Source organism: Oxyura jamaicensis, chromosome 1, assembly GCF_011077185.1.
Source record: "Oxyura jamaicensis isolate SHBP4307 breed ruddy duck chromosome 1, BPBGC_Ojam_1.0, whole genome shotgun sequence".
NCBI lineage: Eukaryota > Metazoa > Chordata > Aves > Anseriformes > Anatidae > Oxyura > Oxyura jamaicensis.
This window is the reverse complement of record NC_048893.1, coordinates 9236773-9260614: the sequence shown is the minus strand read 5'-3', so window position 1 is coordinate 9260614 and position 23842 is coordinate 9236773. Positions and strand designations below refer to the sequence as shown.

At 35.7% G+C, this 23842-nt stretch overlaps 1 protein-coding gene across 13 annotated transcripts in view; it reads right to left on the bottom strand.

Annotated features, from left to right (window-relative positions):
* PCLO (piccolo presynaptic cytomatrix protein) overlaps positions 1 to 23842 on the bottom strand; it is a 367791-nt gene that overhangs the window by 155746 nt on the left and 188203 nt on the right. For all 13 annotated transcript variants that reach the window (XM_035332179.1, XM_035332170.1, XM_035332186.1 and 10 more), the window contains exon 7: positions 537 to 2748. In XM_035332179.1, coding sequence (XP_035188070.1) covers positions 537 to 2748 — 2212 coding nt within the window. The remainder of the gene's footprint in view (positions 1 to 536; positions 2749 to 23842) is intronic.

The window sequence follows — 23842 nt, the reverse complement described above, 5'->3', positions numbered from 1 at the left end:
TATGTAGATTTAAAGTGGTGCATCAGGAGATGGAACTATCAGTTCTTGAATTCTATAATGAAATTTCATGCAATTAAAATTACTAGATTTTTTTTAGAGGATTTGGGAGATTATTTCCAAATCCCACCAAAAACTATTGCAGGTACGTTCAATGATCCACTGTCACTGGAAAAGGCTCCATATAAAGACTGATGGTAGGGTATGAACTGTACACAGAATATTCTACACACCGTCATTAGAAAAGTAGATATCAACAAAAGAAAAAGAAAATGCACAAGCAAACCAAAAGGAATGCAAACAACAATACAAGGAGCATGCTTGAGTAGCTTAACACCATCCAGAAACTGCAGTTAGGATAAAATAAAAAAAAAAATCAAGTAAAACAAAACAAATCAAACCCCAAAAATGTAAATACACAGAAGATGCACCAAGGAAAAGTAAGAACAAGTCTTTGTGATATAACAAAAATTAGACACATGCATAGAAATGAGGGTTTGCGTTGTGATAGTAAGATACCAGTCTGAGGCCTAATTTACCTTCACTGTCTGACATGGCATGCTGGAAGTCATCCATGATGAAGGCTATATCTCGATCATAGCCTCGAGTCCGTGACTCCTCCCTCATATGTTGCTGGACCTCAGGTAATGAATGGCTCGATCCAAACTGGTCCCTGGTATCTGCAGATATTGGTGGCAAGGGTCCAGCTGCTGCTCTTGCCATTCCCATTGGCTGGCCAACGGGACTTAGTGGGCTCTCTTCCTCTGAGTTCTGCGCTACTATCGGGATCCTTCCCCTGCTTTGGCTAATAGGTAGACTGGTGGGTTTAGTTCTTCCAGAAGGTGCTGCATGGCTAAACGACACATCTAGGGGTTCAGCTTCTTGGGCTTTCAGTCTTAAAGAAGAACTGGAAGAATCCCTTTTCAATGACAAATCAAGCCCATAAACTGAGGAGGGTCTAGATGAGGGCCTAGATCTACTACCACTGCTATAAGACTTGTCTGCTTCATCTTGTAATGTGGATCTCATTGTTGGACCTAGAGCTGTCCCAAGGCCTGCTCCAATGGATGAAGTCAGTGGTGGCCCCATGTACTTCTGTTGGTCAGTGATGTTTTTTCTAAGGCCAAAAGTGATATCATCCTGAAGAAGCCTTGCCCTAGTAGTAATTCCCCCAAGTGATGAAGTGCTTGATGAAGTCATGTAGGTTGAATAGTCAGGCTCGAGGTCTCTGCTTTCTTGGATGGGTGAAAACTTTGTTAGTTTGGGGTCTATCAAAGCTTTCTTGTGTTTTGACTGCTTTTGGTAGAGGAGGGCTGCTGGAAGCTGCTTAGCAGCCTGTTTCTCAAGGGTAAGCCTACCTATGCTGTATTTCTCAGATTTGGGAAAATGCCTGTAGCTGCCCTCCGCATGATAATACTGTGATAGGCCAGCCAAGTGATCAAGACTTTCTGCACCTCTACGGAACTCTTGCTTTATCTGATGTTTCAGAAGTTTGAGCTCATATGGGTCCTCCATTGGGTCTTCATCAGCTTTAACATAGGAATGTAACCTAGAAGAAGTCTGCAGTGGTGCTAGGAAGTCTGATACTTCTTGTGCTCTCCTGGCCTCAGCTGTGCGAAGTAGTCTATCTGTTTTGCTAAGATCTTTCTCATGGAGGCTAAAACTGGAACCCAGTGTTCCTGTTCCTTTAGTAAGTTCTCCTATGTCATCAATCAGCACATAATTTCGGGGTGTATGGTGGTGGTCTATATCTGCATAGAATGAATCTGCAGATATGCTTGATATAGGGCTGCTTGCCATGCTGTTTCTCTCATCTAGTCCTAATCGTAAGTCCAACGTAGTGTATTTACTACCTAGTTGGGAAACTGCATAACTATTGTCAGTTGAAACTGGTGCTATCATGAGAGGTTGATTGCGAATCACATCATAGTTTGTTGTTATCTTAGGCTCCAAATATAATGGAGTTTGTCTTGGCTTTGGCTGTATCACCATCATCTGTGATGGGAGCTGATATGACGGCTGTTGAGTTGGTGGAGGTTGAGCCTGTGCAGTAAAGGACATAGTAGCTCCTGTTTGGAAAGCTGTTTGGGTCTGATAGGGTGAAACCTGCTGGTGATACAAAGGCTGCTGTTGTTGGTAATGTGATTGCTGTGTGAACTGAGTTGGTGCTTGTGTAGGCAGGGCAGGAGATGAATATTGATATTGAGCATATGGGCTTGTAGCAGGGGCAAACTGTGTTTCTGGCTGGGTTTGTGGTGGAATAAACTGATTAAATTCTGTTTGGGGTGCAGTACGTGGTCTTTCCAAGCCGTGCTGAGTTTCTATTCTTGTTGACCTGGTATTATTAACTTCACTGTCTGACATATAATCACGTTCTTCTGCTACTCCTTGGAGATAGGCACGCTCTCTCTTTTCTCTTTCCTTTAATAAGGCCTCTTTCCTCCTATTAATGCCCATTTCCAAGTATCTCAGTTTGGCATCTATTTCTTTTTCCTCCTCATCTAGCTCTGCTTGCTTTTTCCTAAGCTTGGCTGATTCCCGTTCAACCAGATCCAATTCCCTGTCTATATCCTGAAGAATTTTGGCTCTGGCCATAGTGGTGGTCCTGCAAATCCTTCTGCGTGAAACGGATCCCACAGAAGTATATGGTGATTGAGTTCCTGCTGTTGCTTCCTCTGGAGGTGGGTTGGGCAGAGTCCTCTTCACCTTCTTCTGAGTGCCAGATGGAGTGATACTTGAAGAACCTTTAGTCTGCAATAAAAGGAACAATACTGAATCACTATTCTGGAGGCTTGATTGCCAATAGATCACAAGGAGTTCTAACTTTTTTTAATTGCATGGATTTGTATCTTAACCACATACTTTCTGTAACTTAGATGGAAGCTTGTGGTATGTGTGAATAAGCAGCAGCAAACAGCATTTAAAAAAAAAAAAAAAAAAGCTAGTAGTCTGCTAAAGGTCAGGAAGTTGAGAAATCTATTGCAAAATAAAGTAGATACTCACAAGGGCTTTGTTTAACCTGAGACTGAAAAATCTACTTTATATTCTTTAAAATGAATTAAGATGGTTATTTATTTATTTATTTTAATCTCCATATACTTTTACTTAAACACACACAGTGTGTGTATATGTGTGAGGGTAGTAATATATAGACCTATGCACCTTCCTTCTATATAATATTTAATGGAAAGAATATATACGTATAATTATAAATGCACATGTATACATATTCATATATATATATATATATATAGGTATAATTGTATGATATAATAGAAGCCTCTTAGCCAAACAATGAGACACCGAGTGCATACTGGGCAGTTAATAGCTTGTACTAGAATCCAGACACCAAAGCACGATTTTCTTGTGTCAGAACACTTGATACAAGAGGTAGTCCCCTCAGTCCACCCTGCCATCTTTGTCTCACCTCTGCTGCTACACTTTAAAACTTAAAGAAGTTAAGCAGTATCAAAATACAGGAATCTACTCAGGCCAGATGTCCAGACTTCACAGTTAATTGTAGTAGGGAGATTCACTCTGCCCTAAGAGAAGAATCTACCTTAGGCTGATGAACCATTTTTTTGGAGATACCTACTCTCTTCAACTAGGAAAGCAGGCAACACAATGGGTTAGATGGAATCTACATTGCACTCAAAATTACTAGTGCTTTTGAAAGATTTATTTTATTTTTGAAGTAAATTTAGGCTCCAACTCAATGTAGATACACTAAGAAGTGGAACTTTAATAATTTAGAAATTGTACCCTAACTCCCCAATAGCTTGTTATGGATTTTAATGTTAGTGAAGAATAAAGGATTGGTCTATACAGGTGCACAAGAATAACCACATCAATCAGCACAGAATGCAGACTTGTTGATAAAAAAAATATGGAAACACTTTAGCACAGTTTAATAAGGGAATTACAAAGAATATTAACTAACTTGTCTCTTCTGCCTCTGCAGGCAAGCACAGCACTTTAGCAAGCATTAACTGTTATTAATTAAAAATGAAATTTCTTCTGAAATAAATGCTACTTCAGATAAGAAGTCAACAAGATTAATTTTAATTAGCAATAAAAAACACTGTTTTCCTAGTTTATTCTAATATGCTGTCAAGAAATTGTGAACATTTTTAGAACAAGTTGACAAACATCTTTTGCTGTTCCCCCGTTAGCTGATCTTAGCAAATCACAATAATCAACATTTGTCGTGGATCTTTAAAGAAATATCCACTATCTTTTCAAGTGCCATGTCAGCTCTTTTCATCTTCTTCATCTCAATTCCATCAACTTCTGCATTTTTTAGATTTCAATATATGTAATTTAATTTTGTTTTCAACTTCTTGTGGCCACTTCCCAAACCCATGTTTTGCCAACAAATCAAACTGATTTTCTCTAGCTCAGTGTGTAGTTATAATCAAAGAGAAATTAATTAACTACAGTAGGTCTAGTTGGCTATTAATTTATATTACAAATTCAGTCCAATACCACTGTTATTTCCCCCTCCCAAATTTATTTAGCAATCACAGATGGTGACGCAGTCGCAGATGGTCACCAGTATTGGGGAACAGCTATTAATAACACACTCATTAAAAGGTGTCTAATACTTTACAGAATTATTATTTTCAAATGCTAGCTATGTTGCTGGTGAATAATTCCCATGTCAGCTAATAATGTATTTTATTAAAATCCCTATCTCATTTTAATATCTGTGTACATATAAGTATCTTTGTCAATACATCAGACTGATAGACACTATGGGAAGATATACCACTTGCTTTTGAAAAAGCATTTATAACTTCTAGTTCTCAGCTGATGAGGGGGCAGACGACCAGTCTTAATTATTTTTAGTTGCTATTTACACTGGAAATAGAAAAAAAACATATATGATTTTAGTACTATGATAAAATATGGGTCTTTATTCTTGGATATTCTCATCATGAGTTGCATTAGCATGCTACCTGTGAACTGTATTAGTAGTTAAGGGAAATTCAACTTTAGTATTTTGGCAGATAAATATAGAGTAGTATTTAAATTTAGTTTTTATGTTTCCTTTGAATTTGTTAATCAAGGAAACTAGACAAGCTAGGGCAGATTTTCACCAAATTCTAATGTCTTTATAAAAACAAACAAACAAACAAAACTGGAAGTAGAAAGGAATAATTGTGCTGTCAGCTCTCCCCCTGTATTACTTTTGTAATATATGCTCTTTTTAAGCTTATTGAAAGGAAACGAAGAAGAAACCTTCATGAAACTATTGAAGTGACAAATCAAAAAATCATTGAATACAGACAGCTATTTTTAGGGCCTACAATTACTGGTTAAAGATTTTGTTGGATGTCAGACAGGTGACCTTAAGTGAGCACTTTGACTGAAGAAGTCATGGTGTTTTCTACCATATTTTGTCACATTTTCCATCTTTCTCATTCTAAGTGATTTGCTTCTAGTCATGTACTATCATCTTCACTATGTTTTTCTTTTTTTATGTTTAGCAAGTGACCACTCTACCTGCTGGCTGTAAATATCAAGAACTAGAAACAATTTATTCTGCTTCTTGTTTCACCATGACAACCTTATAAAAGTATTACTTTATTGCTGAACCTTATTTCAAGCTACTCTGGGACTTCACTTCAGGATAGATATAATGGTAATCATATCTCATTCTGAGACAAAGCTGAACTTCCTAAAATAACCCCAAAAGTTGTGTGTGAGGTAAATGTATTGGTATGTTATCTCCAACAGTACAAATTAAAGAACTGAGGAAAAAACCTTTCCCCACCCCACCAATGTGTAAGGTTAACAAGGTTTTGATAATAAAGATAGGAGATGGAAAGATGCATGCCTATGTCCCAAAATGCGGTAAATAAAATTAGAGGGAATACATCATTTGTATCTAGGAAAGTTATCAAGCAACAGAGAAAGACAAATCATTCATTGGTATGGGTTATTCTTTGTTATAGTATGTGCTATTCATATTCAGCAATATATCAGAATTATTAGAAATTTTGGTGATTCATTGTTTTAAACACTCAATTTACTTCAAAGGATCTGTTAAAATCAGTTGTCATTCATTAAGGACTGTTTTATAATTTATTAGTATCTTTAAAATTGCTTGTAAATGAAACCTAATTCCAAAAGATGCATTAAGATAGGATACTATTGATACACTACTTCATTTTCAGTATGGAATCCCTGACTGTTTTTTTTTTTTATTATTATTATTATTTATTTTTATTTTTAGGAAGCAGATGGTGATATTGGACAATGTTTTGTAGCAAATATTTTCTCCTTAAAAATTTTGTGGACCCTTCTGGACCTATACATATTATATGGTCACCACTGGCTAGAGGGAACCAGCTTCACTGACCTTTGGTAATGGAGCAAGAATATTGAGAACCTTCTCTCCACTACCTGACATAAGGTACACTTTATTGCATGAAGAGCCACATAGTGTGGGTATCCACCTCTGAAGCCAAGAGGCAAAGGGAAGCAGAGGAATTGTGCCATAAGGAAAATGTATTAAAAAGTGTAAATACACTTTTTATTACATAAAAGTCTCATGATCAGTATTGACAGTGGATATATAGGCTCTGAACAAATTCTAACCATCAGTTATAACCTATCAACCAGCCTGCACTATTTTGCCTCATGTGCCATTGCTGGCAATGGAGTTAGAGAGGTGTTTGATGAGCTGAATTTGGCCTTATGCATGGGAGGGAAATACCCTGCTACATGAGTAAAATGACAAAGCTTTTCTTTAATGTAACTCTTGTCTTTTTCTTTTCTGCAAGTATTTTGCTCTGGGGACTGAGCAGTGAAGCAGAAAACTAGTTTTTAAATCACTACACAGAAGCACAGAGATGCCAGTCAGTCTGATTTTCTTTCCTTTTTTATTTTTTTTTCCCACTCCTCTTCACTCCTTTGGAGCCTCTGTAGAGATATATTCCTCTGCTGTTAAAACCAGTATAAAATTTTCAGAAATAGTCTATTCCAAAACAATAGACATTTCTCAGAGTTTTTTTCCTTTCATTTGTGTCAGTCACTCATTCTTCAAATGAGCACTTCTGTATTTTTCATCCTCTTGCTCCTTTCATTTTCTCTGTGAAATTGTTCGAAATTGCCATTTTCACTTCAAATGCAAGGGGAAAAGCACAGTGCACTTCCTAACAGCTGATGTGACATGAGATATCAACTTCTTTCCTAGTTACACACATAAAAAGCCATATACTTCTTTTGATCTTGGGGGAAAAAGGAGAAATTCAATGAAAATTTAATATGCAAACTACAGACAGATGTGGCCCGTACACATTGATTTTCAAAGTGATCTACATGTCTGTTTCATCTACTTTATGTGAGTATGCATATTAGTTGTTCGCAGTCATTTACAGGGAAGATGACTGTTCTCCACAGATTAGTCTATTTGTGGTTGATTTCGAACAGGACTGAACATTTTTCCTATAAGGGCAATGGGGCAATTCCATCCTCAATTACACTGGAAAAAAATGAGGAATAGCAATTTGAATCGGCAGAGATACATCTTTGAAAAAATCAGTTTGTGAGAAGAATGAAATCCAATGTTTTGAAACTTTGACTCTAGATGTAACTAGAACAATATTCCATATGTGTGCATTCAACTGATTTTAGACAGCAACATACAGACTATTCACATGGTTATGTTTTCATTGCCTCAGCTTATATCTGCAAATGATAACTACAGTGTCCGCTTTTTCTGCTCACTGAAGGAAGACACAGTAGTCGCTTTACCCCTTGGAAAATGGACAATACTACACAGACATTCAGTAGTCTATGGTATTTTTCTCCTATGGGTTAAGCCTTCTACAAAAGGGAAACATTTCTGGCTGAGTCAGTAAGAGCATCTTCAAAATTCACCTGAAAGCAATTTCTTATGCTTCATTTCCCTTTTCCTCTGCTATTCATCTTTTTAATTATATTATTCATCTTTGCAAAGTAGTCTGGAATACAAGCTGATGTGAGAGATTTTCTGTCTAATTACATATAATTCCACATACGTTAAATATATCTCAGTTACTTTACAACAGGGAATAAGTTCCTGTAAGATTGATTCAGAGAATGGACATTGGTCAAGCTAACAGAGTCAAATGCTCAGAGTCGAGCAATGCTTATGCATCCAAATTACTATACCAAACGGTATGAATAATTTTTCCCACTACTCAGTCTCTAAGAAAGGAAAAAAAGGGAAAAATAGGGGAAGATGAAGGGGAAGGGAGAGAAGAAGAGCAGAAAGAAGGAAGAGATCCTGTCCTCAAAACTGAAAAGACCATGGGAAGAACTTCTGCTCTGAATTACAAAGATTCCACATACTGCTATAAAATGCTTGAAAATATTGCAGGAACTACATAGGTGCTATGTAGGACATATTACTGATGCCTAATAAATGCTTATCCTTATGTGGTTTGTACCAAGATATGTTTAATATCCTTAAGTATTTATTTTTATATATATATATGTATCAGCATATTAAAACTACCAAGGGACATAACAAAAAGAAACTACTCTTCTCCCACTGCTCCAATACTGTGTTTTTACTACCACCTTTAGTTAGTACTCTAAATGCTATAGTACAATAGACAATTCAGAACTGAAGCCTGAATTTGATAAAGAATTCCAAGTAAATACTTTTTACTGTGAATTAAAGTCTTTTCCCTTTTGTAAATTTGTGATTTTTTCAGAAGACAGTCTGATAGGATCCAAAAGAATGGATTTATCTGGATGATATCCTTCTCATTACTCATGAAAGTTTCTGAAGAGGAGGTTTCTGAAAAATACTCTGCTTCAATGACCCAAAAGATTACAAAATGCATGACAAAAGAGAGGATAAGGTAAAGGGAACTCTGCACAGCATAACAGCAAATCAGAGAAGAAAAAGATTCACCAGCTGGACAAACATTAGTGGCAAAACTAGAATTTTGCTATGAGGTAAGTGTTTAATAAGATCAAGAAGGCTGTTGACTTAGGGTGGTTATGTACTATATACACACATACGTAACAACATAGTATACTACACCATAACACAATTAATGTTCCTTAATCAATCATCACTTCTTTCTTTTCCCCTATTGTTTCAATGACAGGCATTTTATGTAAGGAGGACAGAACTGTAGATACTCAGAACTTCCCAGCCTAACCTGTGGAAAGTTACCAGGTCTGTGAAGTAGACGGATCATTTGATGCCTATGCTTGATTAAGATACAAACGTCTGCACATGATGTGCTGTGTCTCCAGCACACCCTGTTTTCAGATTAACTAATGACACAGAACTGTACCTCAGTAACACGTTCAGATGCAGAGGCTATGTGATTCTGTCACTGGTAATTCCCGTCTGTTATATTAAAGGATAATGTACCAGAGGATTAATTGCTAATTTCAGGATTAGTTAGTTGATCATGAAGCTGTTTGTGGCAGTAGAAAAAGGCACCACTTATCCTCTTCGTCTTGGAAAGATGAAGTCCTTGCAATAAATCTTTTTGTATGCTATTCAACATCCTTAACATGAGCTCATTCACTCATAGTAATTAATAATACACTGTTTCTCATCATGTAACCATCACATCATTATATGTCATTCCCTTCAGTCAGTATCATGAATTTTGTTTGAAGCTCAGATCTCATATATGGAAAATTTTACTGGATTATGAAGAGTCTTTCCCCAGTCAATAAGAACATACTTTTAATTCTCTTCCTTTGAGAATCCTGGCTAGAAAATACTGGTGAGAAAAATTCAGAACAGTTTATACTTATCAGTAGGATATGCATATGCTGAATTAACACCATCTGTTTTCAACTGATATGAGACTATGTAGCAAACTTTCAGCTGTAATTCAGAAAAAGCATCCCCTCTCCAAAAGAAATGAAGTATTAATCTTGTTTTATAGGAAAAACAAACAAACAAAAAGGTGTGAGGAAATCTTGGCTTTTTCTGCCTATTCTCTGCCACGGAATTCCTCCAAAGACTCGTGGCTGACAAGACTCCACATGCTGCTCCACAGCCTTGTTTATTTGCAAGAGCAAGGATTCATCTGCCCAAATGCAGACATAATGTGCAGAACTAATCTGAGCTACTGAATTGAAAGAAAGTACAATGTTTCTCCAGCTCAATCAAGAATCACACCTGTTTCTCCTACTTACTGTAGAAACAGTCTCACATAACATGGATGTCACCTGTGAGTGTCTCAAGACAGAAGAGGTCAATCCCACTCCTAGCAGCTGCTGCAGTTTGAATTCCTGCTTTTGGCTTTTCGTGCAGGAGCTGTTTTGCAGTAGAATTTTAATCATTTTCACCACACAGGAATCTTACCACCTCTGTGATTCTTCAGAAATGACACCTCTCCTCAGCAGTCAGAGGTTCTGGGCTCAGTTCATTTTGATTCTTCAGGCAGTATTTATTCTCTTCTGCACTCCTGATGGTTTGTTTCCCTGGTCTAAGATGAAAGGTGGCAGAGTGAGCAGAGCCCCGATTAATCACTTTCTCTAAAACGTGTCTCACACTGGGGAACAATGCGCATGTAAATCCTGCTGTAAAGCACAGATTAGACAAGCACACCAATTGCCTGACTGCATAACACAGGTCTTTTTATATGCATCACAGCTACTCCTCTTTGTGTTTCCAGCTCAGCCCTGACTTCATCCACACTGCTGTGTACCTGCAGAAAAAATTGCATCAAATTTCCTTCCTCCTTTTTCCAAAAGTGCCGTAATATTCACCAGTGCAAGACATTCTACCATAGAAAAACACACTTCTGACTCTCCTTTTGTACCCTGTATAGCTCTAGAAGGTTTTTCAGATTCGTAAGAATCAACAGTTCTTCATGGTGGTGGCACACCTGTCAAAATACCCAGAATTACGCGCTAATAATTAGACAACTATACGGTTGAAGAGCCAGCTCAGTACAACTGGTACAGAAATAAGCATATGTTATATCAAAACCTAAAGATTCTTTAAAATAAGACAAAGACCTTATTCTGAAACAAGTGTTCACACTGCCTAATTCTAGACAAATGATTAGATAGGGAGCCTAAGAAGACTAATGGTGATTATCTTTCCATACCTGTGTTAGATGGCATGACATGACCCTAAGTTCAACCAGAGCCTCATTGTGAAACTGCAGAGATCTCTCTACAGAGGACATGCAAAACAAGGAGAAAAAGGGCTTTTAAACTCAGAGCTAGATTTCATACTTACATGTAACAGTTTAAAACAGAATTAGGCAAGGCAGAATGGAAACAAAAGGAGGTTTATGAAATTCGCCTTGCCTGCTGTTGCCTTGCTTCCAGGCTTCACTCCATTCCAACAACTCAACGGCTTTCTGATCTGCAGCAAGTTCTGCATAATCCCCTCCACCTCAGCTGGACAAGTTGATTTCTCCAACAGCTCAGGTTGTGAACCCATTCCTGTCACTCCTCTGTAGTTTCCCAGTATCTCCCTGAACTTCTGCCTGCAACATTTCCCCTCCCCCCTCGTCTCTCCAACACTCTTTCTCTGAAACAGAACTCCCCCTGAAATATGCTCTGTTGCTCCCAGGGTAGAAGCAATTTCTCTCTCTCCAGAAGCTTCCAGCCAACCCAATCCTCTTCCTTTTTAAAGGAATGTAACTGAACCTGACAACAAACACACAGAATAGATCATCTGTCACAGATGGCTAAACTTATGAAGTGTGAAAACCACTCACAGTATGTCCAGATTTTCCATTACTTTTTTTTTCTACAAAGTGTACTAGCCAGACCACACAAAAAACATACCCCGATTCTTGTTTTCATATGAGAATGGCATTTCCAATTTTATATAAATCCATTACCAAGTGATACAAGTTAAAACCAAATTAACTCCTCCTCCACCCCACCCAAAACCTCCAAAAAGCCAGCCTTTCACAGGTAGCATTAATACTGGAATAAATTTATATAGAAACTTGCTAAATTACTACAAAACAGAACATCTTCGCATGGAAGAACAGTTTCCACTATGTTATCAGTTTACATTTATACTATTATTTTTTCCAAACTAAAACAAACAAACAAAAAAGTTTACTTTTTTTTCCCCATATATTTCTTCTGCAGTCTGCAGTCTGTTGATGCTAAACCAAATTCAACCCATGCAGGTTGTAAAGAGGTGTCAAATATTTCATAATAAGGTTATTATAATAATATTTAAAACCAGACTGGACATCAGCATCAAGTCTTCACTGAAGAAGTCAGTCAGGTCACTCACCTCACTCTTGATCAGCACAACTGTGAATAAAACTGGGAGAAAGTCCTGATTTTAAGACTTTAAAAAAAATAACCTTTATGTATTTATTTATTTATTATGTATAAATAGTGTAATTTTTACAGCTGATTGTTTTGGGACTTGTTAAGTATGGTTTATATGACTAACACTGAAATTTACATTCATTTTCAGAAGAGCAGGTGTTCCATTCCTGGATGAATTCAGTCAGATGACAGCCTTGTAATCAATGTGATATTTAATCACACTGTGTAGGGTTAGGGAGGAAGAAAGCAGTAACCTTTAATGAATTTTCTTTCTACTGTTTTAATATCAGTTGTACTGTTTTAGAATCATGGCCTCTCTCTTTCCATTCCTGCTTACTGTGACAAGCAGGATGAGAAGATAGAAATTTGGCAAGTTTACTTTTAAACGGTAATGTAGTTGATTCTTGGGTTGGAAATGGCTTTAAAGATAATCTAACTCCAACCCTCTTGCCATAGGCAGGGATGCCACCTACTAGATCAAGGCCCCATCCAGCCTGGCCTTGAACACTTACAGGGATGGGGCATCTATAACATCTCTGGGCAACCTGTTCCAGTGCCTCACAACCCTTTACAGTGAAGTCTTTCCTCCTAATGTCTTGTCTAAATCTATCCTCTTCTAGTTTAAGACCGTCCCCCCTTGTCCTATCATTATGTAGCTGTGCAAAGAGTCCTTCTCCACTTTTTTATAAGATATCTTTAAGTATTGAAAGGCTGCAATGATGTCTTCCCAGAGCCTTCTCTTTTCCAAACTGAACATGCCCTGCTCTCTCTGCCTTTCTTCATAGGAGAGGTGCTTCAGCCCTCTGATCATCTTTGTAGTCCCCCTTTGGACTTGCTGCAACAGGTCCACGTCTTTTTTGTGCTAGGGACCCCAAGGCATTTCAATATCAAGGTAAACAAGACAAGAGCAATAATTATTTAATATTTAGATGTTAAATAAAAATAATAAATGGATGAGCATGAAAATGTTTCTTCTAAACCTTCTTTGCAGAACATTACCATTGCATGCCACTATTAAGGATAAACTTTAGCTAGGTTTATTAAATTCAGATGGGGATGTAGTCTATTACCCACAAGACAAAAAACACCCAGGAAAGAGGCCTTGGATTTTGAAAAGGAAAAAGTCAACAGATGGAAAAATAAGAAATACAGATGTTAAGCAGCTGATTTCTGAAAGTCACCATTCAGTAACAGGAAATAATGTTTAATAGAATACTTAATAGTATGCTGTATTGTATACTGTAATTTCAGGAAGCCTACCTGAAATACTAAATAGCTAGGCGTTACTCAGTGATTAATGCAAAAGAGAAACTAGTGTTGGTTCTAAATGACAAACTTTGTAACATTACTTTTACTTTGCATTTTGCAAAGTATGAATACTTTTGATATCAATCTAAGGCAACCAAAGTGACACAACTTAACTGAAATATTTTGATCCTGCATCATACTTAATGCTTTAAGGGGCTCAGGCTTATTTATTTGCCGCTGAACTAAGAATGGCAAAAGGTTATTGTTCAGTGTCAATCAAGTATCGATTTTAGAACCCTGTACATATCAGGATAGAGATCATCAAGTCATCTCCCATGATACAGATTTCATTTCTGAATTATCAAGGCAGTAACCTAACATAGTCTTTACAGTATTTTCAGACGACAGGATTTATGTTCATAGAAGCTTGGTAAGCACATAAACAAAAATAAAGAATCTTTCTATAAGCTTTATAGAATATGTAATGCTTACAGAACCAGCTGTTTCAATATTTCAGCAGGAAACATTAAATCCTTTAATTCTCATATATCTCTCATGGAATCTGAAAGCACAGTAATCATTATAGTACCTCAATGTACATATAGCAGACAGGAGCCAGGCTGACTGAATAGTGATGGTGATTATCTTGACTGATGAATTGTCAATGCTATTTACCTTACTATGCATTATCTAGGAGCTCTGTGAAATTCTTTATTGTGTTGTTTGAACATCAATTTGCAGATGAACACTATGTACTGTTAGGATGATATTTTTCCTTCATCTGCCCTGAAAACAATAAATGACTTTATATCTGACCACAGCCAACATTTTTAAACTGCATTGCTTTTCCACCACAATATCAATCCCTTATAGCATTTTATAAATTACATATTCATGAAATATAACATCTACAATGCTGTAATACAGTAATGATTTCAGAGATGTAAGGCATCAAAGAATTAGAAAATGGAATATATATCCAATATATTTTAGCATAAAGTAACATAAGAAGAATAAGCTTTTTAAATTGTAGAACAATTGAAACTCAGGACCAAGTCATGAGAAATACACTGGCACAAGGGTTTCCTACAAAAGCAAACCTTGAGCTCTGTGTAAGAATTAAAAAGAAGATTTTGAAGAGGAGAGAAAATGTAATGCCATTGCTTTCTTACATGCTCATATATCCGGGCCAGAGCATAAGATAAGCCAGTTCCATTCAAGAAAAATTTCAACACCTACGCTCATGGAGCAAAACCAAAGCACAAACTTTCTATGCAGCAGTTCTCAAAGAATGTTGGAAAAATGCTACACCATTTCATATACATGGGTCTTATACATGAGGAATGCAATCTGTCTTGTAAAAATATTGTGTTTATATGCAAAACTTATGGGTTTTCTTTGTGGAAATTCTCTTGCTTACCCCAGTGATCTAGGTGATTTGTAATCCACCTAGTTATTTGAAAGACAGCTTGCTTTACACTTTGAAGACATACAATCTGACAAAGTCTACTGTAAAGAGCTTTAAAAACAGAAGGCAAACATGTATGTCTATAGAAGCAGAATACCACACACTCTTAACCTGGATCACAAGTCATCGGACCACACTTATGGTGTACAAGCTGGAGTTGTAAATATATTTCTGCTAGGAAGTTTTTATCATAACTTTGCTGAAACAATTACACAGTTTCAGGATAGATCTAGTTCGCCCTCAGCCTTAATGTTTGCCTATCGCACCCAAGTGCTGTCATATTATGGGTATATTATAATGAATAATAACTTTAAAAACATCAAGAAAGATACTTTATCAACAGTGACAACAGAAAATTCAGTTGCTCAAATTAAAGAAAGGAATAACCCATGAAAAGAAGATGCAAAAGAAAATCTATATGCATAATACATTATTCTGGTAGAGTTTATGCACGCGAAAAAATGGTCCCTTCATCTGCTTCCAAGGTTAAATGTGCAACACTTTTCAACATAGTGTTGGTGAGAGAGCTTAAATCCCTCTCATGGACATTTTTATTGCCCCTGTTACTATAAGACTTAAGAGAATACGGACAATATAATAATTGTGGCTTCTGAATGCCATAAAATATTTAGAAATCAGTTCTGACTTCTTATATTGCTTGCTTTCTTTAGTTGCTTTACAGCTCTTCTTCCTGTCATCAATACCTGTCATACGTCCAGCTGTAAACACCTGTTTCCTACTTTGATTGTTCATTTTTAATTCAGATTATGTGGGCTTTTCAAACCTCTTGGAGACATGAGGAAGGAACAGAATGAACAATGATGAAACAACTCATTAAGAACAAGGCCAGGCATCCCCTTCTTCAGATCTAACAATAAGGAAAGAAAGGCTCATGAAGAAATGCACCTTTGTAGCGTGGGAGTCCAAGAGTTCCTCAAAAAACATGGGCTGAGAGAATAAAAATGAAAACCTCTTTGAGTACAGTCAGTATGTGTGATAAAATGTAGTATCCCTATAATAGCTAGGAGCAATAAAAGTGAAGAGAAGAAATGGAGATTGAGGTCAGGTTCCAACTGGGACCTTATTATTAAACCTAAAGACAGAAACTAGTGTATCATCTTGACAAAAACAGGAGCTACAATGATAAATACAATAACTTATAAAGACATAAGTGTTCATACAATAACTAAAACTTTATACCTGATTAGATAATTGCAAGTGGAAGCAATAATAAATATACTAGTAAACAGTAGTACTAACTGGAAAATAACAAGATTCATTATAAAATGGTCTATTAGATCCTACCTCCAGGCTGTGTGTAAATGTGGTTGGTTTTTTGTTTGTTTGTTTGTTTAAAAAAAGATGAGAAGACATACATACTCATTGTAATGTTCAGATAAATGCTAAAAAAAAAGGTAAAAATGTTGATAAGAGCAACAAAACCATAACAATATCCTCATTTAGGAGAAAGATTTTTAGATTTCATAGAATTCTTATAGGAAAATATACAAGAAAATAATTTGTTAATAATGATTCAGGTTTTGTCTTGGATCAAGACTTTCAGGGAGTGTAATATTGTCAGACTATTGGTTAGGCATATCCTTAAGGGAAGTATTATGGAGAGAGTGGTAAAGGGATTCATTCAGTAATATTTCATAGAATCATAGAATCACAGTATGGTTTGCATTGGAAGGGACCTTAAAGATCTTCTAATTCCACCCTCCCTGCCATGGGCAGGAACACCTCCCCCTAGATCAGGTTGCTCAAAGCCCCATCCAACCTGGCCTTGAACACTTCCAGTGTTGGGGCACCAAAGCTTATCTGGGCAACCTCACCACCATCGAAATAAAGCATTTCTTCCTAATATCTAATATAAACCTACGCTTTCTGAGTTTAAAGACATTACCCCTTGTCTTATATGTACAGTCCCTGACAAAGAGTTCCTCTCCAGATTTTCTGTAGCCCCCTTTGGGTAAAGGAAGGTTGCTATCAGGTCTGCCTGGAGCCTTCTCTTCTCCAGGCTGAGAACCCCCAACTCCTTCAGACTGTCTTCATAGGAGAGGTGCTCCAGAAACTAACTAGAAGAATTATTTTTATTATTAATACTTATTATTTGAAATTGTTCCAGCAATTAGAAGGAAACTGAATAATTAAGGAAAATAGATTATTGATATTAGAAAAAAAAAAATTAGTAAGATCAGTTATGTTGTGAAATAGTCTCCCTGTGAATAAACTACTTTTAACTCAAAATAGGAGAAAAAAAATAGTAAATACAATTAAAAATAATATGACTTGCAAAAATAACAATGACTTGCAATTTTTTACTGTTTAAAGATCATTTAATAAAGAATAGTTTCCCAATAGAGTATTTTTGCTTCTTAGGATTCTTAATATTTCTTATGGATACTCCATATTTATTAAGTCCTTTTTTTCTTTATTAGATAATTACCATGTTTCTGTCATATGCTACTTTGTTTTTTTAACTGTTAGAACTTCATTGTATTAAAATCTTTCCTCATTAATTTCAAATATCTTAACTTTCATAGAATCATGGAACAGCTTGGGTTGGAAGGGACCTTAAAGATCATCTAGTTCCAACTTCCCTGCCTTGGGCAGGGATGCCACTCACTAGACAAGGTTACAGAGCGCCTTGTCTGACCTGGGCTTGAGCACATACAAGGATGCGGACATCCACAACTTCTCTGGGCAACCTTTTCGAGTGCCTCACCATCCTCTGAGTGAAGAATTTCCTCCTAAATCTAAAAAGGCACTTTCTAATATATCAATTAAATCTCCAGAATACATTTCTAATAGATTTTGTCTCTACAATTATGTCAAAAATTTGTTAGTTGCTCAGAATTTTACATCACGTACACATTAGATGTCAATAAACAAATGCTAGCTTTTATTAGGAAAGGATGGTCTCTCAAAATTGCAGAAAGATGCTATGGAAGGTATAAAACAGTAGGGACTGCAGTTATTTATTTTTATTAAATAAAAGCTTGAATGTAGGCAAGAGCATTCTATAACCGAGTGTGGTTACGATGAAAAACACTGTTAGTCATGTCTGCAAAATACCCTTCAAAAAAACCACTTTGCTTTTATTTACATATATATACATATGTATATAGTAGAGGTATTACTATATACATATATATGAAGTAAAAATGTTAGTTTTGTAACTTTGTCACAACTTTTTGTTTTTATCAGTGAGCTCTTGGAACAAATGATGAAGAAATGGAAAAAAGAGGTAACTGCCTGGGTTATGGTTCTCTCAAACAGACAATGTTCAAACAGGCTGTAAGAACATAAGGACTCAGAGCAGCCTACACTACTGCTGTCAAAAAAAAAATGACTTTTACTGCCTAAAGAAATATCTGGAAACATTACTCTAAAACTCTTTATTCTACTATATCACTGATGAAATGAGCAAAGGAACAACGCAGTGATTCCTCTCCACTATTTCTATAAGGCCATGATATTTCTGCTACAGCTTCTAGCTTTGGTATCATATAAAAGGACCATCAATATGATGTGATTAACACAAACAGTCAAATTTGTGAAGAAGACAGTCATTAGTCAACTTTAATGCAGACAAGAAGTATCATTTTATTTCTGTTACCCATCTACATTATATATATATGTATATGTGTATACATATATATGTGTATATATATATATAAAACACTATGCAAGAGGATATAGAAAATGTGCTCCACAAGCTTATGGAGCATATGCTATTTATAATCTACCTTATGTTTTCCTGAGGCTTACATCATTACGTTTAATGAATGCTATACAAGACTTGAAAATAAACAACACGGCTCAAATTCATCTGCTCTACATGAGGTTTAACTTTAGGTGAGGAAGATTGAGGAAGTCCCCAGCATTTAATCCTCCTTCAGGTCTTCCTCCATAGTAGTTATTTATTTTCAAACCCTGCCTTTACTTTTAGTTAATGGCTAGCCCATTTTATGATCCTACACCAGGGAAAAGGCTTGCCAGGCAGTGTAAGAGCACCAGCACACTCAATGCTTGAGTCAGATTCAACATTAGTGAATGGATAGCTTGCCAAGTGAGTAAGGTGATATAATAAAAGCTGTACTTCAGTGGAAACCACTTAGAGTGGATGAGAGAATGTGTCAAAGAGGGACCGTCTGGGAAACAGAAGTAGGGTTTACCAAGGAGATTCGATAGAAGATATGGACAGATGGGGAATATGAACAGAAATTGAACCAAGACCCAAATTCAGTCTGTACAGAATGCAAGAAGTTCTAAAGGAAGAGAGCCAAGAAGCATGCTTCCTCTGTAGTCTCATACAGAAGGAGAGAACGAATATGAAGAAAGAAATTTCAGGCTCTGCATCATTTCACAGACATGTCTAAGCCATATCCTGTGACAATGTTTCAGACTAATTCCTCTATTTGGAGTTTCTAAATGGCTTAATTAGGCATCACAGCACTGAGCATACTAGCTACTGTTAATTCCCATTTTGGAGCCTCATTCTAAATGCAGGCACTGTAAGTACTTACCATGACTTTACAGATCCTACGGTCTGAGCTGAACGCTTGCAGCAGGTAAAATTACTTTTCATGAGACCATGGAATTCAGCTGACCAAAGGCAGTTTCAGTGATTTAGAAGAATTTATTTGTAGCTGAACAGTAGAGCAGTTCTACTGTAGTAGAACTGTTGTTCCCTTGGAATACTTCTGTCTGCAGATTATAACATTCTGTTATAGTGACCAAGTCAGGTGTGACTTTACACCATCAATATCCAACATGAAACATGATCTTTCATATCTTTCCTACAGGAAGATGCTAGACCTCTCTAGGCTTCTGAAGAGAAATGTAAAGAGGAAAGCAAACTGGGGATAAATGTCACTTCAGCTAAAAGGAACGAGACAGGTATCATTTAAGTTATCTAATTATAAACCTATTTTCTTCATCCCAGCTTCCTATCTTATAAATAAAGATATCTATCACTGAAGTCACTGAGACCCACTAGGCCTTAGTGGTTAGTTTATTCAAGCACTCTGTGACAAATGCTGTATCAATACAAACTGACAGTAATAATGTAGATATCAATGTGTAGTAAGAGTCATGAATACTAACAAAAGGTGTATTTAATCTTAGAATTAAATTTTTAAAACTAATGCTATTACTCACTGCTCAAAATGTTCTTGGCTTAAAAGGGAACTAAGTCATATAGGTTATCCTTCTATGATACTCCCAATATTCAGGTAACAGTCTCACTCTAATATCTTGATTCTAAAGTGTATGTTACTGCAGTTACAGCTTTCTTCTTATCTACTCTATATCCAATATAACAAATTGATATAATCCTTTTCCTGCCTTCACTGGACACAAAGAGTGGTTAGGAGCTGTCCCATTTACAGTTATGTTTAACACAGTTAAAGACTATTATCTTGTACAGCTTTGGTCTTCTTTCTAGACCAACACAGACAGACCCTTCATCCTTTTATCTAAGGTCTTGTTTTCTGTATCTTGTATCTTTTCTCTTTTGCTCAGTTCTGATTTTTTCCCACTCTTTCTAACTCTTAAATGGTGCTGACCTAAACAGCATGTAGTATCATAGTTGAAGTCTCACTAACCATTGACTAAAAACTGAAAAAGGTACAAAAATTACTACACATCTTATACATTAGACAGTTGACAACGCTTCCCAAGAACACTGATGATTTTTGTGCAAGCACTTCATAGTTTGTCATGTCTGAAGTCTTACTACTACACCTGAACATTTTCAGTACTAGAATTGCCTGAACAGGCACATTTCTGAATATTCAATTCTTTTATTTTTTCTTTTACCTTTAGTGTCTGTACCATTGCTGAATTTGATTTTGAATCATTGCTCTGAATTGCAATTCTGCTTTCCAAAGTGATTGGATTCCTGTACTGAACTGATCTGCACATGGTATGTGAGTACTTTTTCCGTACTCTAAATTACAATTAAATTATTAAAGAGTCAAGTCTATGACTAACATTTTTTGCCCCACTTAAAACTACTTACCAGCTTGACAGTGACCAATTTGACCAGAGATATCTACTTTTAGTTGGCAGATGAAAAGTTCAGTTCCATTAAAAAATAGTAATTGCTAAAATATTAGCTTATGAATATATAATGTTATGCTGGAGTAAGAAATTTAAAAAGTGAGATAGAATGAAGTATTTGAGTCAGAATCTCATAACACTTTGATTTTTGAGCATCAATATGTAAAACCTTATGTCTACATCTAAAAACTTAGTTTAATTCACAATTGTAAATACAGTTATCTTAACAAATTCCCTTTAATATGAAATTACTGATTCAAAAACTCAAAATAAAAGCATAAAGAGCTTTCATGTTTAGGTTTGCCATTGGTAAGACTTATTAATTTCAAAAAATACCTATGAGATATTTTTAGCCCACATGGCTATGTGAAGCACTATGGCAACAGAAAATCGGACCTAACCAGTATTTCTAGAGATGAAATGAAAAACTTCAGAGCTCTGTTTGATGATTTATGAAGTTAATAATGCAGCAATGAGTATTAACAACACACATATATCCAAGACATTATGGACTAGCTTCATTTCATTTCATTTTATTCTTATACATTTCTACTTTTTGGGGTGATCATAGGGGGCATATATGCAAAGCATATGATGCTTTGCATATGTTATATATATATGTATATATTATATATATATAAATATATATTTAGAGACAATATAGAGTTTTGAGATTTTCAGTATCTCATATGCTACAGATAAATTAATCACAGACAAGCATGTCCCTGGAGAAAATATCCACAGCTATCAGAATTTAATCACATGTACCCATTTAAATTCTAATGAGTTGATTACACAGAATAATGTTCTTAGTACTGGTAAACCATGCATGGTTTCTTAAACAAAACAAAACAAAGCAAAAACCAAAGAGAATTTTAAATTCATTGATTTGTGTTAAAGGAATTTCCTAAAAGTTTTAAGACAGCAAACATCTTTTTACTGCCCTGAATGCTTAATATATATATATATATATATATATTTTTTTTTTTTTACTTTTCTTAAATTAGAAATATGAGAATTGTTTTATTGCCAAGTAACATTTAATCACATTTGGCTGATCAATACAATATTTTTTAAAAATATCATAATGATGCAACAGTAATAAGTGTTGTAATCAAAGCTTCCTTTTTTTTTTTTTTTTTTTTTTTAATGAGATGAAGTTTTGGAGAAGGCATTAGGCTAATACTTTGACAAGAACAAATTCCTAGTTATTGCACATTGGTATAGTTTGCAGGAAGGATTTTGTGCATGCCAACTTGATTTCTTACAGAGAAAACTAAATAGGAAGCTCTGTTCTAAGTGTATCTCAAATGTGCTCAAATCCCAGTAGGGGAGACCAGTCCAAACCAATAACTGTCTCACTTTGGATAACATCAAACCACAATATAAATCAATTCCAATGTTAGACTCCCCAGCTGCATAAGGTATACTTGTAGGGGCTTTAGGATCAGGTGATGTGATCTGTTGTTCTGCTTTTAGTATACCAAATGATTTGTTAACATAGCACACCCAGTGCTTCCTTTGTAGGAAGCTTTTGTAGTTGCTGGTCTTTTGCTAAACTGTCCTTCCTGAAGATGTATGTTCATTTTCTCAGTACACTGTAATTTTCCTGAGCTTCTGTTAAAACTGCTCGTAAGAGTCAACAGAATGAAATGCAGGAAGTCAAACTTGTCAGCAGAACATTTGAGAGAAACTCTCTTGAATTCAGTCAGGTTATTCCCTGGCCATCTAGACAAGCAATGAATTACACTAGTAATTTTTTACCCTTGTACTATTTATTTGGATAAACTATTGTATTCCATGTCTTGATAAAAGAGAAAACTCTGAGGCAAAACAGAGTTGAAGTAGATCAGTTATACATTCTTCTGTCATTCATCCATGCCTGCTTGATTCTGCTATACATATGTGTTTGTTGCATTTATTATTTTAAAGCAGGAAATACTATATTGGTCTTTCACCACACCCAAAACTCAAAGAACTCCTGCAATGGAAATGTGGGTATATAACAAAATCAGCTGGAAATGAGTGCTAAGAGATTACTGTACTCTTTTTCTTTTCTTTCTTTTCTTTCTTTTTTCTTTTCTTTTCTTTTCTTTTCTTTTCTTTTCTTTTCTTTTCTTTTCTTTTCTTTTCTTGTCTTGTCTTGTCTTGTCTTTTCTTTTCTTTTCTTTTCTTTTCCTTTCTTTTCCTTTCTTTTTTCTTTTCTTTTCTTTTCTTTTCTTTTCTTTTCTTTTTTTTCTTTTCTTTTCTTTTCTTTTCTTTTCTTTTCTTTTCTTCTTTTCCTTTTTATTTTCTTTTCTTTTCTTTTCTTCTTTTCCTTTTTATTTTCTTTTCTTTTCTTAATGGATTTTTTTCTATTATTATTATTTTTTTAATTGAAGACAAAAGATTGAGGATTGGGATTTGTGGCCGTGGGTGCTTTTTCAATGTGTAAATGATAGCTGGCTAATGGATGGATGAACTGTCAGCATATGAGAAAAGGTCCACGTGCCAGAAAACCTAGGCTCTTTGTCAACACTGCCATAAATCTCAGGCTGTATTACAGATTGTGAAAGATCCCATTTGAAAAGCAAGAGATTGAATATCATAATAATTTTCTATTATGAATGTGTCCCTTCATTAAATACAAAAGACTTGAAATCAACTAATTTAAAAGTAACAGACAATTCAGAGTGACCCAGTTAAATGCTCTTTAGAAAATTATGTTTATTGGATATGTTGACCAAATGTGGGATAGTTTTTCCATTTTGAAGATGAGACAGATGGAAAAAAAAAAAA